The sequence below is a fragment of the Ranitomeya variabilis genome, chromosome 5, assembly GCF_051348905.1.
Source record: "Ranitomeya variabilis isolate aRanVar5 chromosome 5, aRanVar5.hap1, whole genome shotgun sequence".
In the NCBI taxonomy this organism is placed as follows: Eukaryota; Metazoa; Chordata; class Amphibia; order Anura; family Dendrobatidae; genus Ranitomeya; species Ranitomeya variabilis.
In genome coordinates this window covers 314,530,469-314,544,219 of record NC_135236.1, presented here as the reverse complement: position 1 = coordinate 314,544,219, position 13,751 = coordinate 314,530,469, and the positions used below count along the sequence as shown (strand labels likewise).

At 39.9% G+C, this 13,751-nt stretch overlaps 1 protein-coding gene across 8 annotated transcripts in view; it reads left to right on the top strand.

Annotated features, from left to right (window-relative positions):
- FRMD4A (FERM domain containing 4A) overlaps window positions 1-13,159 on the top strand; it is a 584,036-nt gene extending 570,877 nt beyond the window's left edge. For 5 of the 8 annotated variants that reach the window (XM_077264626.1, XM_077264625.1, XM_077264621.1 and 2 more), the window contains 3 exons: window positions 441-1,300; window positions 7,882-7,978; window positions 12,613-13,159. In XM_077264626.1, coding sequence (XP_077120741.1) covers window positions 441-1,300; window positions 7,882-7,978; window positions 12,613-12,715 — 1,060 coding nt within the window. In that variant the 3' untranslated portion in view covers window positions 12,716-13,159. Of the gene's footprint in view, window positions 1-440; window positions 1,301-7,881; window positions 7,979-11,329; window positions 11,402-12,612 lie in introns of all 8 variants that reach the window. The other 3 variants (XM_077264628.1, XM_077264622.1, XM_077264624.1) reach the window with 1 other exon arrangement.
- The last annotated feature ends 592 nt before the right edge of the window (window positions 13,160-13,751 follow it).

Genomic DNA, 13,751 nt, shown 5'->3' with positions numbered 1-13,751 from the left:
GCATACATGCCTGGCCTTCATGCATAGATTGACTATGTGGGAAATTGTAATAATTACTTGCCCTATGTTGTATTATTATTTCATTGTCATGTGGCGTTTGCTATAAGCATCTAGTAGAAGAAGCAATTAGCGAATTATTCCTTCATCGCATAGAGCATTTTATTCGGCGACACCATAAAGTGCTATGAACCAGAACGTTCCTAGTTTTTTGTTTATTATTCTTACAATGAATAACTGTTTTCGGTCTCTACCATCTTGTAAGGCAATAAGATAACTGGATTGTGGCTTGATTTAGAAGTGCTTGCCAAGAGAAGCCTATTCATTCATATGAAATGTGTAGCGGGGATGAAATGACAGAGTAATTAGAGGCTGCACATTTTGGATAAAATATTGTAGTGTTTTTTTTGTGATCTAAATAAGCAATTGTTTCTACTTGACAGATCTGTGGACATCAGCCCTACCAGACTACATAGCTTAGTACAGCACTTTAGGCACCGCAGTTCCAGCTTGGAATCACAAGGAAAGCTTTTGGGCTCTGAAAATGAAACTGGGAGTCCAGATTTCTACACCCCAAGGACTCGTAGCAGTAATGGATCTGACCCTATGGATGACTGCTCCTCTTGTACTAGCCATTCCAGTTCTGAACACTATTACCCAGCACAGATAAATCCTAACTACTCAACACTGGCTGAGGACTCTCCCTCCAAGGCCAGGGAGAGGCAAAGACATAGACACAAGTCTAATGGTAACCTTGTATCCTCCAATTCAGGGAGCATGCCCAACCTGGCTGCTAGAAATGGGACCGGACACCATGGGGTATACCTGCATAGCCAGAGCCAACCTTCATCACAGTATAGGATAAAAGAGTACCCTTTGTACATTGAAGGAAGCTCAACGCCTGTTGTTGTGCGGAGTCTGGAAAATGACCAAGAAGGACACTACAGTGTCAAAGCACAATTCAAGACATCAAACTCGTATACTGCAGGAGGGATGTATAAGGAGAACTGGCATGGGGATGATACCGTAGACTCTGTGAGGCTCACCCCTTCTCGCTCTCAGATTGTAAGGACTCCATCACTTGGCAGAGAGGGCCATGATAAGGGCTCAGGCAGGACTGTGGTGTCTGATGAGCTGCGGCAGTGGTACCACAGGTCCGCCTCATCTCAAAAGGAGCACAACAGACTTTCACATACTAGTTCCAACTCATCTGACAGTGGCTCTCAATACAGCACATCTCAAAGCACCTTTGTGGCACACAGCAGGGTAACAAGAATGCCTCCAATGTGTAAAGCAACAACAGGTAAGACACGTTCCCCAGCATAATTGTATATGAATGCAGCTTGTTCACTAGTGATTTCTGACTATGATAAAGAAGGGTTGAATTTGTGAATGCGGAACCATCCAGACGGTGTACGGAACCCCCGTCATAATCTTTAGAGGGGGCTCTTTTTTTTTCTTTTTTCTTTCTTCTTCTTTTATTTCCATGGCCTGAGCTGAAACTGCTATTTGTGTCTTCCAGCAGGTGGTATAACATCTTTAAGAATGTTTGTTTTGTTTTTTGTTTTTTTTTAAATACTGATGTCTTACCTTCTAGAGTAATAGTGTGGGAAATTTGTAAAATCGGGAGATCTGCCTTTTATTTTCACCAGCTTTCCCAAGTGGGTGGTCTGCTGTACTCAGGGTGGTTAACATGAGCACATTCCCATGCCAAATTTCAGTGTATTCTCTATACATTCTATTGCGAGCAGAGTAGACAGGATGTGCTCAGCCTGTTGGCTCGGGGTCCTACAGATGTTCTTCTGACACTAATCATGTTCTGTTATCAATTATTTCCGTCATTGTTTCTATCCAGATACTTTAACTTTGATTTTACTTAGCTCTTACTTTTTGGAATATTTCTTTGGCACAAGGGTATCATTTGTATTTTATGCATGATCTATTTACGTGCTACACTAATTAAGGTCATGGTCATGGCTGGCACAAGCACATGGATAATATCACAGAAATCCAAACATTCCATATTTTTTTTAACAACACTTATAGTGGTTATGCTATAAACATACAATAAATGCCCTGAACGCTGACGTGACCAAAGTGACAACGTTATGGATTACCTGCCATATTATTAGGTTCTCCAATAAATGCAATAATTAGGTATGGTGTTCGATGTTTTTCCACTGTAAGATACTGTAGTTACTATTAGGTGAGATCAGGAGACAAAGTCCCAATATTTCTGCGTCTCACTCAATTCTGTAATTTTATGTAATGAAAAAAGCTAATGATTCAACCATATCATCTGTTTCTGGATAAAAGGAATTTTCTATATATATACAGAGTTTTACATATGATCTGTATTTATTTATGAGGTGTTTTGGTCCACCAGCTTGAATAGATATCAATTAATCCACCAATAAATGTTTCCTTCAATATACTAATGATGGCCATAAACTTGCCATAAAAGTCGGTAAACTCCAAATTTTGCATTGTCGACAATCTTTTGCATGGGTGGGCCCCCCAACTCGTCCTGATGGCAGATGTCATTGAGAATGTTGAAGGACAATATTTTAGATTGTTGCTTCTGGAGATGAGCCACTAGCAAAGGGGAGTGTTTTCCTTACGGACTCATACATATTACCGAAGTGTAAGTGGAGTCACGAGAAACGGCTGTCAGATGAAGTAACATTAGGCTGACCAGGCTTGGCGACAGAAAGATAATGCAGCTAACCCCAGTGGCAATGTGGTCCGAGCCCAGGGCAGGACACCTCATGGAAATCTATAAGGTACCAGCTGGTATTTTTCATTTGTTGGGAGATTTTCTTTGAGAACCTTATTTTGATTTACTATGATGACTGCAGTTGTTAAGGATGATAAAAGCAGAGGGAGGCCCAAGCACTTATTACCAATTACGAATGGAGGAGCTTCTAGTTATTGTTCAGTATTTTCGGCTCCAGTAGTGCATTTCAACATTATATTGCTTTGAAATTGAGGTTCCTGCCGTGCTTTTCTGTCTGGTTCTTTTCAAAGACTGCCTAGAGGCGGCTGATGAATGTTAACTAGATGTGAAGCAGAACACAAAACTTCATAACTAATATCTCCATGGCAACCCTGTATACTCGCTCATTCATTCTGTTTGCATGGTTGAATTGGATCCTGGCAGCAGAGGTGATGATACGCAGATTCTACTGTTTGTCTTTACCCCTCATATAAGACATTGAAAACTGACTGTGATTTTTTCCCTTTTATTATTACTAATATAATGGGTTGCATTTCTACCCACCTCTGTCAGAGAGGAGAATGCACCATAGATGATGATGCATGAGCAGGTACCATTCTGGTATGTTTGAACATGATTGATTGCTTGAGGAGAGATCCAAGGGCTCCATAACAGTAGCTTCTACTATGATACATAGAGATTAGGGTTAATCTGCAGGTAAATAGCATTAAAATCACTGACTGTCATAGGAGCGGTGCAAGGATCGGTTACATTCACCAATTACTATACTGTTCCCCGACACCTTGATCAACATCCTGCTCTACCGCACATGTGCGTAGTGTGTGCGCAGAGAAGGATGGCAATCAGCGTGCCAGCAATTATCACAGCCGCGCTCACTGTCTAGTGACTGGTGACTGTAACTGCTCCCTGCAGCGCCACTATGACTGCGTGCGAACGGCTACAGAGAAAATATAAGTTAATTTTTTACCTGAAAATGCTGCTCCAGTATGACAGCCAGACATGATGTTTAGGGCTATTTAACCCCATATCTGAATGTAAATGGCGTTTGTGTATATGACCGGTTCCCTTTAAACCAAATTTCTAGAGTAGAACGAGACTGCAAGTTCAAGAATAATGTACTTTTAGAAAGCAATGTCTTAAAAGTATTTTTAACTCCACAAAAAAGGCGTTAATAGTGACTTTATTTTCACCTCATTCATTAATTAATTTGCACTTTTTTTATATTTTACTTTACTTGGTTTTATCTGTCTTTATTTTGTGCTGCATTATACTCGTTTTCCTTGCTCAGTTATTTTAGCTCAAATTCATCATTTGTGACTTTTGCATAATTGTACTCCGATACCCCAGTGGAGGACAAATTCGGTCTCCTTTTCTTTTTAAGCAGTCAAAAACTAATGTGCGACATTTTAAAGGATCACGTGACATTGTGCTTTAAAAGGCGGAAAAAGGGTAAAAAAAATAAATAAAAGCATCTTTGTTTTTGTGCAGAATTCATCAATTTGAGTGTGCCATTTTGAAGAATTTAGTGCAAAAAATGGTAAAAAGTCTGCATTATCCCCTGAATTCACATCCATTTAAAATTGAAGCATGGTTTAGTGAATCACTATTTTGACTGCCATTTGTCTTCTCATAGTTAGGTCTAGGGTTTACCAAAAAATGTTTTACTTTTGCATGCCAGATGTGCCCTTTTACCTGAAGGAGAGCATGCATTTCCTGCAAGGAAATTGGTCTTTAAGTTTCCTGGGAAAGTAGTTTGGGATATGTGTAAAGCCAAACATGTAGGTCAGAATCTTAATTAACTGAATGAATTGTAGTTTAGATATTAATCTGGCTGGAATTTCCAGCTAGTCTCATATATCAAAAACATAACAAAAGTGCATAGCCCTGGAGAGGAAGCTGACGTTGTAAATGACCCTGTTTTCAGTCTTTTAGAAGAGCTATTAAAATTTTACAATATGGCACATAATAATAATAACCTCCAGAGATTATGTTGTTGGGGTGATGTGCTGCTTGTAATTTGGTGAGAATTGTTATAATTCTACACACTTCCACTTTTGTTTCTGGCTGCTCAAGCTTGTACATAAAAGATGTAAGATATTAGAGGGCATGGTTGATTTTAATCATATTTTAATAAAAACCACATTGGCATCTAGATTCGGGATTGCCCTTGCAATTGCAGATACTGTACACATCACTGTGCCTCTTTGCACAAGGTTAAAATTGCGGTGATAAAATTGCGTATCCATACATATTTTATCCTATAAAGGTCCTTCACCACCCCACCTGACGTCAATATTACGTCAGCGGGAGCACGTGGTAAAGTTTCCACACTAGTACCAATGTGATGTTCTGCACGCACTGAGGACACTTAATGTCAGATTGGTATAGTTTTACACAGACACCCCCTGTCGACACAGGCCAAGAGAGGGACGGGGAGTGAGAGGATGTGGCCCACGCAGACACTGATATGGCACCACACTCGCCCACAACCCTGAGACGCCCCTTTCACTAGCCCCAGTGAAACGGCGCCTGGTCAGCCCCGTAAAACTGCCACCAGTTCCTCGATTGATATACACCTAGTACGTTAACAGTGTTATATCGGACCAGAAACTAGCCCCCGTAGCATGGAAAATTAAATTGAGAAACAGACATGTGGATTCGTGATTCGAGATAAAAGATCAGCCCAAGGTTAAATTATATATTTAAACACCTTAACGGCACACTAGACAATACACTATATATTTGATGGTTACACTTATACAATGGTCAGAAAGTGGTAGGACAAAAGGTATAAACAGAGTATATGTCAATTACCGGGTGATGTTAGATCATGGGTGCTCTGTGTCACAGGGGACATGGGCAACCAGCTGGGTCCTAGGTCCTACACTCCATATTGCTTGATGTGACCCAGCCCCTTTCTAAGTGGACCGCATGCATCAGAGAGAGAAGGACAGACCACATGGCCTTACACCAGATTTTATCACCTTGGGTCACTCCCCTCCTGCCCTCTGGGCTGAACCTAAATCCCCTCACTTGGAGGTTTGTAGCTAAATCTCTCAAAACCTATGAAAGATCATAACTCCTTTCTGGACGGTCGTAAAACCGCGGTTCTGGCGCCATCGGATCTGGCCTTGCACCTGCTACGTATTAAGACCAAACACAGCTTTACTACCTGGCTTCTACTAGCTGTTCTATGTATCTCCATATCCCTGGATGCTAGAATGGACCGAAACCCTGGAAGGCATTCGGTCCAGTTCAGAGATCATAAAAATGTACCCAGTGTTTGGCTAGGGCTTATGATAACAACCATATTCTCATTATGAAATCCTAGCTGTTTGAACAAAGCAGACTGCATGGTTTGGATCCACAGAGTGTCTTTCTGTACGAGCTGGATTCTAGCTAGCTGGTGTGGGAGTGAATTCTGACTTCCCAGCTCAAAGGTGGAACCACCTGTGGAGCCATTTCTCTCTTGTTTCAGCTACATATGCTTACAGGAGGATTGTAAGCTGCCATTGCATCCTCCCATCCTTCACAGCCCCCATACATATTAGACTAAAGTCAGCCCAACCCTCCAATTTGGGCTGGGTTGGCTGATAATCTAATGTGTATGCGGGCCTTTTGACTCTCCACAGACAAATGTCCAAACATAAGGGTCAGGAAGTTTTGAATTTTTTTGATCATTTTTTATTCAGAAGATAAGTTGCTGCCAGAACTGTCTTAAATAATCTTATCTTAAACTGATAAATAGCTGTCAGCCAAAGAGTTGCCCGGCCAAAAGCTATAATAGTGTGCACTTTTACTTAAAGGGGTTGTTTGGCCTTAGAGTAATTTAAGACTTGTAGCCAATGTGACTAGAAACTTGTGAATCCTCACATCGTGTGCACTATCAGGATTCTTCATTGCCGAATCTGGGAATGGCGAGCACGTGACGGCATATATGCGGTCATGTGCCGAATAGCTGGGTGCAGCCACCCTCAATTCAAGTGTATTGAGCAAGGACAGATACAGTCTAGTTGGAATTATAAAAACTTAATTCCAGCTCACCCAGTTGTTCTATGCTTATCCACCTGGGGCTCAGACACTGGCCTCGCCCTGGCCTCACATCAAGGATAATAGAAAAAATTGGAGTCCGGCTCAACAGGACTGGATTTTCCTTTTCTTTTTCAAAATAAATTATAGTGCATACAAAAGAAAAATGTACATGGTCGACATGACCCAGTCGACGCGTTTCGACTGCACTAAGCAGTCTTACTCATGACTAGTTGGAATGTGTCAGGAAATATGCATATTGTATTCTTGCGATCATATGACCACCTTAGAACCCTCAACTCGTATTGCGCACGTTGTGTGGATTCACAAGTCTACAGTCACATATACTGACTGCAGACTTAGGCCAGAAAACCCCTGTAAATGTAAAGTAATTTCATAAACCTTATTGTGACTCACTTTGAAATGAGACAGTAGGATTGATCTGAACGTGGACCATAACATTCAGTCAGACTTGAGACTTCCCACTGATGTCCTTTAGTTCCTTAAAAGTTATGTACAATTGTATGCATTGGTCTGTTACCTGCAAATAATTCACTGTCCATACAGTAGTCGGCTCTGACACAATCTACTAATGAATTCTGCACAACTACTTACAATAGGTTGACCTCTTTATTATTAAAGGGAACCTGTTACCCGGTTTGTCCCATATGAGATAAGATTACCTCTCAGCCCATTCTAATATGCTGTATAAATGCCCCCAATCCAGCCTCCAACAAAAGAAAAACACCTTTGATTATGTTCGCCTGCGGGTCGTCCGGTCCGATGGGCGTTACTAATCTTGGTCTGGTGCCTTCCTTCTTCTTTCGATGCCATGGTCCTACTGTGATTCATGTGGATGATGCATCCTATGTCATCTGCACAGTGTTCCTCGGCATCGCGCTCTTGCGCAGATGTATTTCTCTGTATATATATATATATATATAGACACGTTTCAGTCAGGTGGAGGGTCACATGAAGAATAACCTTGAATTGTGTCGTAGATCAAAGCAGTATATTATGACGTTTTGGAGAATGGAATGCAATTATTAAGCAGTCTTGGAATTCATACTTTGCCATTTGTTGCATTTTTTAAGTTATTTTCTCTCTGCTTTTCACAGCTGCCTCACCCCATGGTCAGAGGAGTTCAACGCCTTGTAGTGATTTTACAGCCACACCTCCCAGCAGCCCTCACCACATTTTAACATGGCAGACTGGGTAAGTCCTTAGTCTTTGGAAAGATTAGCATTCCTTCCATACCTACCTGAGTATACATCAAAGGGAATTTCTAATGCATTCCATAGGTTTTGTTTGTGGGACAGTTACATTAATGGGTGTGTAAACTAAACACCAGGGTGACCGGATGAGTGGAATGTGGAAGACCATTTTTTATTGGTACTCAGTTGACAAATCCCTTTAATTGATTTTCTTGCTTCATACTATAAAGTGGAGGTGCTGCTAATGTATGTGTAGTGTATGTGTTACTATGTGTATTCTGTCTTCCCAAGTGATAGACAAATTAGTGATCAGAAGGCAATTATCTCCAATTTGTATTAACAATGTAACACCACTTCTTGTATTGTGTGTGTATAATATGAAATGTTGGTTCTATATTTAGTCCACAGTTTACATTCTTATTACACATGAGTTATTAGATGCAAATTGGAATAGTCAAACTTTTTAGGAATTTGATAAACCTGGGGAATTCTAATTTGCTTCACATGATTAGCCTAAAATGGCTGCCCTTATTTTAAATACTGCAAGAGATTGCATCTGCCATAGAGGGCTTACATGACATCAGGGTTGGACAGACAGGCTTCCCCATAATGCCTTGCAGTTATTACATCACATGGTCTCTCCTGTGGTATACTAACATAGCCTTTATAAAAGCAGCAATAGGGAATCTAGCAGCTAATGGTGAATCTTGATAGTAAGAGGATGTCACAACTTAAACATAAAGATATGGAGAGAATACCATAAAACACTAAAGAAGCTGTACAGATAATGTGTGTGACAACACAGCAGTGAAGACTAGTGTGTGAGGAACAGGCTGTTACTTACCACTGGTTATTACCCGTTAACCCATAATCAGATATATTGAGGTTACTTTGGCATTACTTGGGCACTGTTTGGGTTAAAAAAAAATTGAAATGGGATTGATAGATTCCTAGGACAACTCAGAGTATCATACACCTCTTTTCATGCAATTGGGGGTTTTGCTGTACTTTCAATTAGCCATAAATTGAAATTTTGGGGAAAAATCTGCAAAGCTGGTGAATTTGAATTTCAAAAGATTTGCTAATCTCTGATGCATATAATTTATCATACTGATTGTTTTCATCTAGGGTCTTTTCCTTTTTCCGCATCACCTATTCGCTCGCAAAAACACATTAGATACCGGTCGACCAAACATTTGTTTGTCTGATCCTCTATCTTACTTGTAGATAAAACTTGGCACTCTAAACTCTACTCTCTGTGGCAGCATATGCTACCAATCCACATTGTTACTACTTTCTTTATTATTATAATTATTTATTATTATAGCGCCATTTATTTCATGGCGCTTTACATGTGAGGAGGGGTATGCATAATAAAAACAAGTACAATAATCTTGAACAATACAAGTCACAACTGGTACAGGAGGAGAGAGGACCCTGCCCGCGAGGGTTCACCAATCTACAAGTTTATATTTCACTACTGCAATCTGCACTACTGATGAAGGTTACGTGTTAACAGAAACTCCTACATTCATGTTTTAGATTGCCTGCTCTTAATAAATTACATCAATACCGAGATTTGAGTGCCAACTTTTATCTATGATTGTTTAGGGAATAGGATCCTACTTGAGCACCGAAAACAGTAGTGACATGTCCACACTCTCTACACTACATTACTTGATCCCCCCTATACACATGCATGCTTGGCTGGGCATGCGATAGTTCTGTATAGAGAGTTTCATCAACATTAATCTAATATGTGAGGTCAGCTTAAAGGGTTAGAAACATTTTGCCGCTTTCTTTCAAAAAACTGCACCACCACTGACCATGGGTAGCCTGTGGTATTGAAGCTTGGATCTGTTCACTTCAATGAGGCTGAGTTGCAATACCAGGCACAACCAATGGATAGATGTGGAACTGTTTCTGTAAGAAAGCAGCCTTGTTTTTTTTAATCCTGGGCTACTTCTGTAACCCCTTTCCGACGTTGAGAGTAATAGTACGCCCACGTTGGAATCCCTCCTTTTGATGTGGGCTCTGTCGCTGAGCTATCAATATAAAAAAAAAAGAATTAACCCAATCGGTAAAACGCCAGAATTGCACTGTTTTGGTTGCTGCAATATTGCAATAAAATGCATTAACTGGCGATCAAAAGATTGTATCTACACCAAAATGGTATCAATGAAAACATCAGCTCAGCACGCAAAAAATAAGCCCTCACCCAGCCCCAAGTCACGAAAAATGGAGATGCTACAGGTCTCGGAAAATGGCCCCATTTTTTATTTCACCACTTAAAAAAGAACCTAGACATGTTTGATGTCTTTGAACTTGTAATGACCTGGAGAATCATAATGGCAGGTCAGTTTTAGCATTTAGTGAACATGGTAAAAAAAAAACCGAATTGCACTTGCTTTGCAATTCCACCGCACTTGGAATTTTTTCCTGTTTTCCAGTACACGATATGTTAAAACCAATGGTGTCGTTCAAAAGTACTACTTGTCCCGCAAAACACAAGCCCTCACATGGCCATTTTGACCGAAAAATAAAAAAGTTATGGCTCTGCGAAGAAGGGGAGAAAAAAATAAAACCACAAAAACGAAAATACCTCCGGTCATTAAGGGGTTAACTATTAAGGATCTTTAATGGGCTAAAATGGAAGTAGGACTTCTGGACCCTGCAAAGTATATTATTTGCTACCAGATAGTCTAAGAACACTCTGTGACTCTTTTGGTAAAAGAGGAATAATACCTGCTGGTATGCCCCAAGAAAAAAAAATGACGTCACATCGCTCTGGAAGCCCCATTCAGACTGTAGATCATTGGAAATTACTTAGCAAAGATGGAGTTTGCAGAATATTAATATTTTGTAAATTAATATATTTCCAAATAACTGCTCATAAAACTGTATGATCTTATCTTAGCAGCCCCCATACACAGCAGACTAACGTCAGCTGAACCCACCGTTATCGGTGCGATTGTCCATAGGCCTAACCTGTTTGGAGGCCTCACAACTGTCCAGATGAATGATGCAGAAAAAATTAAGGATCCGGTACGTTGGACTTTTGATGGCCAATACTTTTCTTCTCTGGGAGATAAGCCGTTGCAGCAGCTCTCTCATAAGGAGCACAGGAACATTCAGCCGACAACTATCTAAGCTGTATAGGGGGAGTGGGGTGGTTCCAAGGCCATTCTCATTATTTATCACTGAGAAATAAAAGGATTCAATCTTCATATTACTAATACTGCAAAATACTTTGCTCTTTCCTTTCCTACCACTGCAGTGCTAACATGTTACTAAATGATGTCTGCTTTACCCTGTCTCTACTTTCTTCCTTCCACTGCTTTCCTTTGCTCAGAGAAACAGCAGAAAACTCGCCCACTCAGGATGGGTCTGAGTCTTCAAGTCACCAAAGTACTGATGAATAGAGGTATTGTATAAACATTCCCGTGTGATCTGGTCCTGATGTGCATGGAAATCAATCATATTGTTCTGTGTAAGGGCCATGCTTCAGTCCATTGTGCTCTGGTTCCATCACATGTAAAAACAAATGAGAAATGACAAGTTTGGTCTGCATTAGTGCTTTATATCTAAAACTTAAGTTTCATGAAAAAGTAAGCACAAGTCTTCTATTTAAAGAGCAACCGTCTTATTTATCAGTAGTACAAGTGAAGATAAGAAACTTTGTAATATATCTTCTAACAGAAAAATGCCCGTCTCCTCCTGGACTAATGAATTACCATGCTCTCAGTTCATTCTTGAATGTTCTTCAGTGAAGACAAATTATTTTCAGCTCACTGATGAATGAGAGGACAGAAACTTGTAGGTGGAAACACTTATAAGAGGAAAACTTAATTAGGGTGGGAGATTGCCTCTAAATCCCATCTTAACCCTACCATACAAGTGCGGGTGGCAATGGTTATCATACTGGCCAGGGGCCTATAGAATTTCCTCGATTCTGCCATTTTAGTACACCTATGAAGCATGTGGCTGGGCATCATGGCAGACTTGGAATTGTTTGTAACACCAATACTGTAGTATTTCAGTTTATTGCAAAAGTTTGAATTGCTACTCTTTTCCCAAAACACAAATGGAAAAAGAAGTAAAACAAAATTTAAAAAAAGTAACATTTAGCATCACAACGTGCATAATTGTCTGAAATAATAGAATATAAATATTCTTCTGTATCGTGAACACCAAAATGTAAAAAAAAAAAAAATCAAAATGACAATTATTTATTTGGGTCACATATATGATTTTTCATTGAAAGTGATAAGAGATCAGAAAGTCATATGGACCTATTGAAAGTCATATGGTACTACTAAAAACTACAGCCCCTTGAAGACCAAAACCTGACTTTCAAAAAAACAAACAAGCCCTCAATCCGTCGATATAGTTATGTAGATGCAAAAATAGTAAATCAATATCAAAATGTAAAATTTTAAATTTGTTCCTGCAGTTCTACTGCCCTGTGTAGTTTTGTACTGCTGGAAAGAATGCCTATGGGAATAAGGCCAACTTGCCATTTCAAACGCAACACTTTTGGTATATTTATAATGTATTCTATTCTGAAAAAAAAAATAAAATGGGTATTTAATATATTTTTACAATGTTTTCACACTGTAATTTTTTTTTTTGAAGGACATACCATGACACTTGCTACCTAGACGCTGCCCTATATTCCGAATTAGCTGACGTCCAGTGGTACGGACAAGAAAAAGCCAAGCCTGGGACTCTTGTGTGAACCTATAATCGCAATGCCATTTGGAGATCACCTCACTGCCTCTCATTTGCCTTACCCAGATGCACTACCATCCCACACCAGCTTCAGCTACAAGCACTTTTCATTTTGAAGCCTACAAGTGAGAAAAATTGGTGAAGCCCTGCTCCTGTAGTTACAACATTTCCTGGAGACCCACGTTGCGACTACTGACTATTGCGTGCCTCCTTACCTGTGTAAATTGACAAACTGTGAAGGACTCGCTTTCATGCTCCACTGGAGTCATTTTGTACTGGTTGGGAATAAACTCATCACTGCTTAATCACTATTAATATCATTATATGGAAGTGGAAATATAACAATATGAAGATCTTAGGCCAACAGAGCACTAGTAAAATGAACATTTTATTTTGCTTGGTATTTTAAACAAGAGGTGGGGAGTGATATTAAATTTTTCTACGTTCATGATCTTATTTCCTTTATTTTTTTAATAGGCATACAAAATCGGCTAATTGTCCAAGAATTGTCTTCAGTTAAATTCTAACCAAAGATAAAACAGGAGGGTTGCAGGTTAGCTGCAACATATACCTTCATGCCACTGGTGCTGACATGACACACAGCGATGTGTTGCACTTAAAATGTCACTTGGTTTGTAGATGAAGCATACCGGTGTATTAAATGTACTATTCCAGAAGGCTGATTACGCGGTTACATTTACTACATTTTTTGGTACTGCAAGCATAACTATTTTAAAACTAGTAATAAAATGACTACCAACTGTGATCAGCTAGTTGTGTATTCTAAGGGATGTTCTTACTTTAATATCTAGACCCATTTATTCATGATGACCTGAAATTACTACATTGATATGGCACAGGTTAAAGCGGTATTCTGCCTCTTCCGTATCGGGAGTGGAGCAAGGCTGGTGACATCATGTCTACTTATATCTTCAGGGTTATGTCTAGCACCTGTCTTACTGTGATGAACAGACCTGATGCACAGCACATGCTGCTCTACCTGGCAGATGTGACTTTACTAACCCCACTCGCCTCTTGATGCA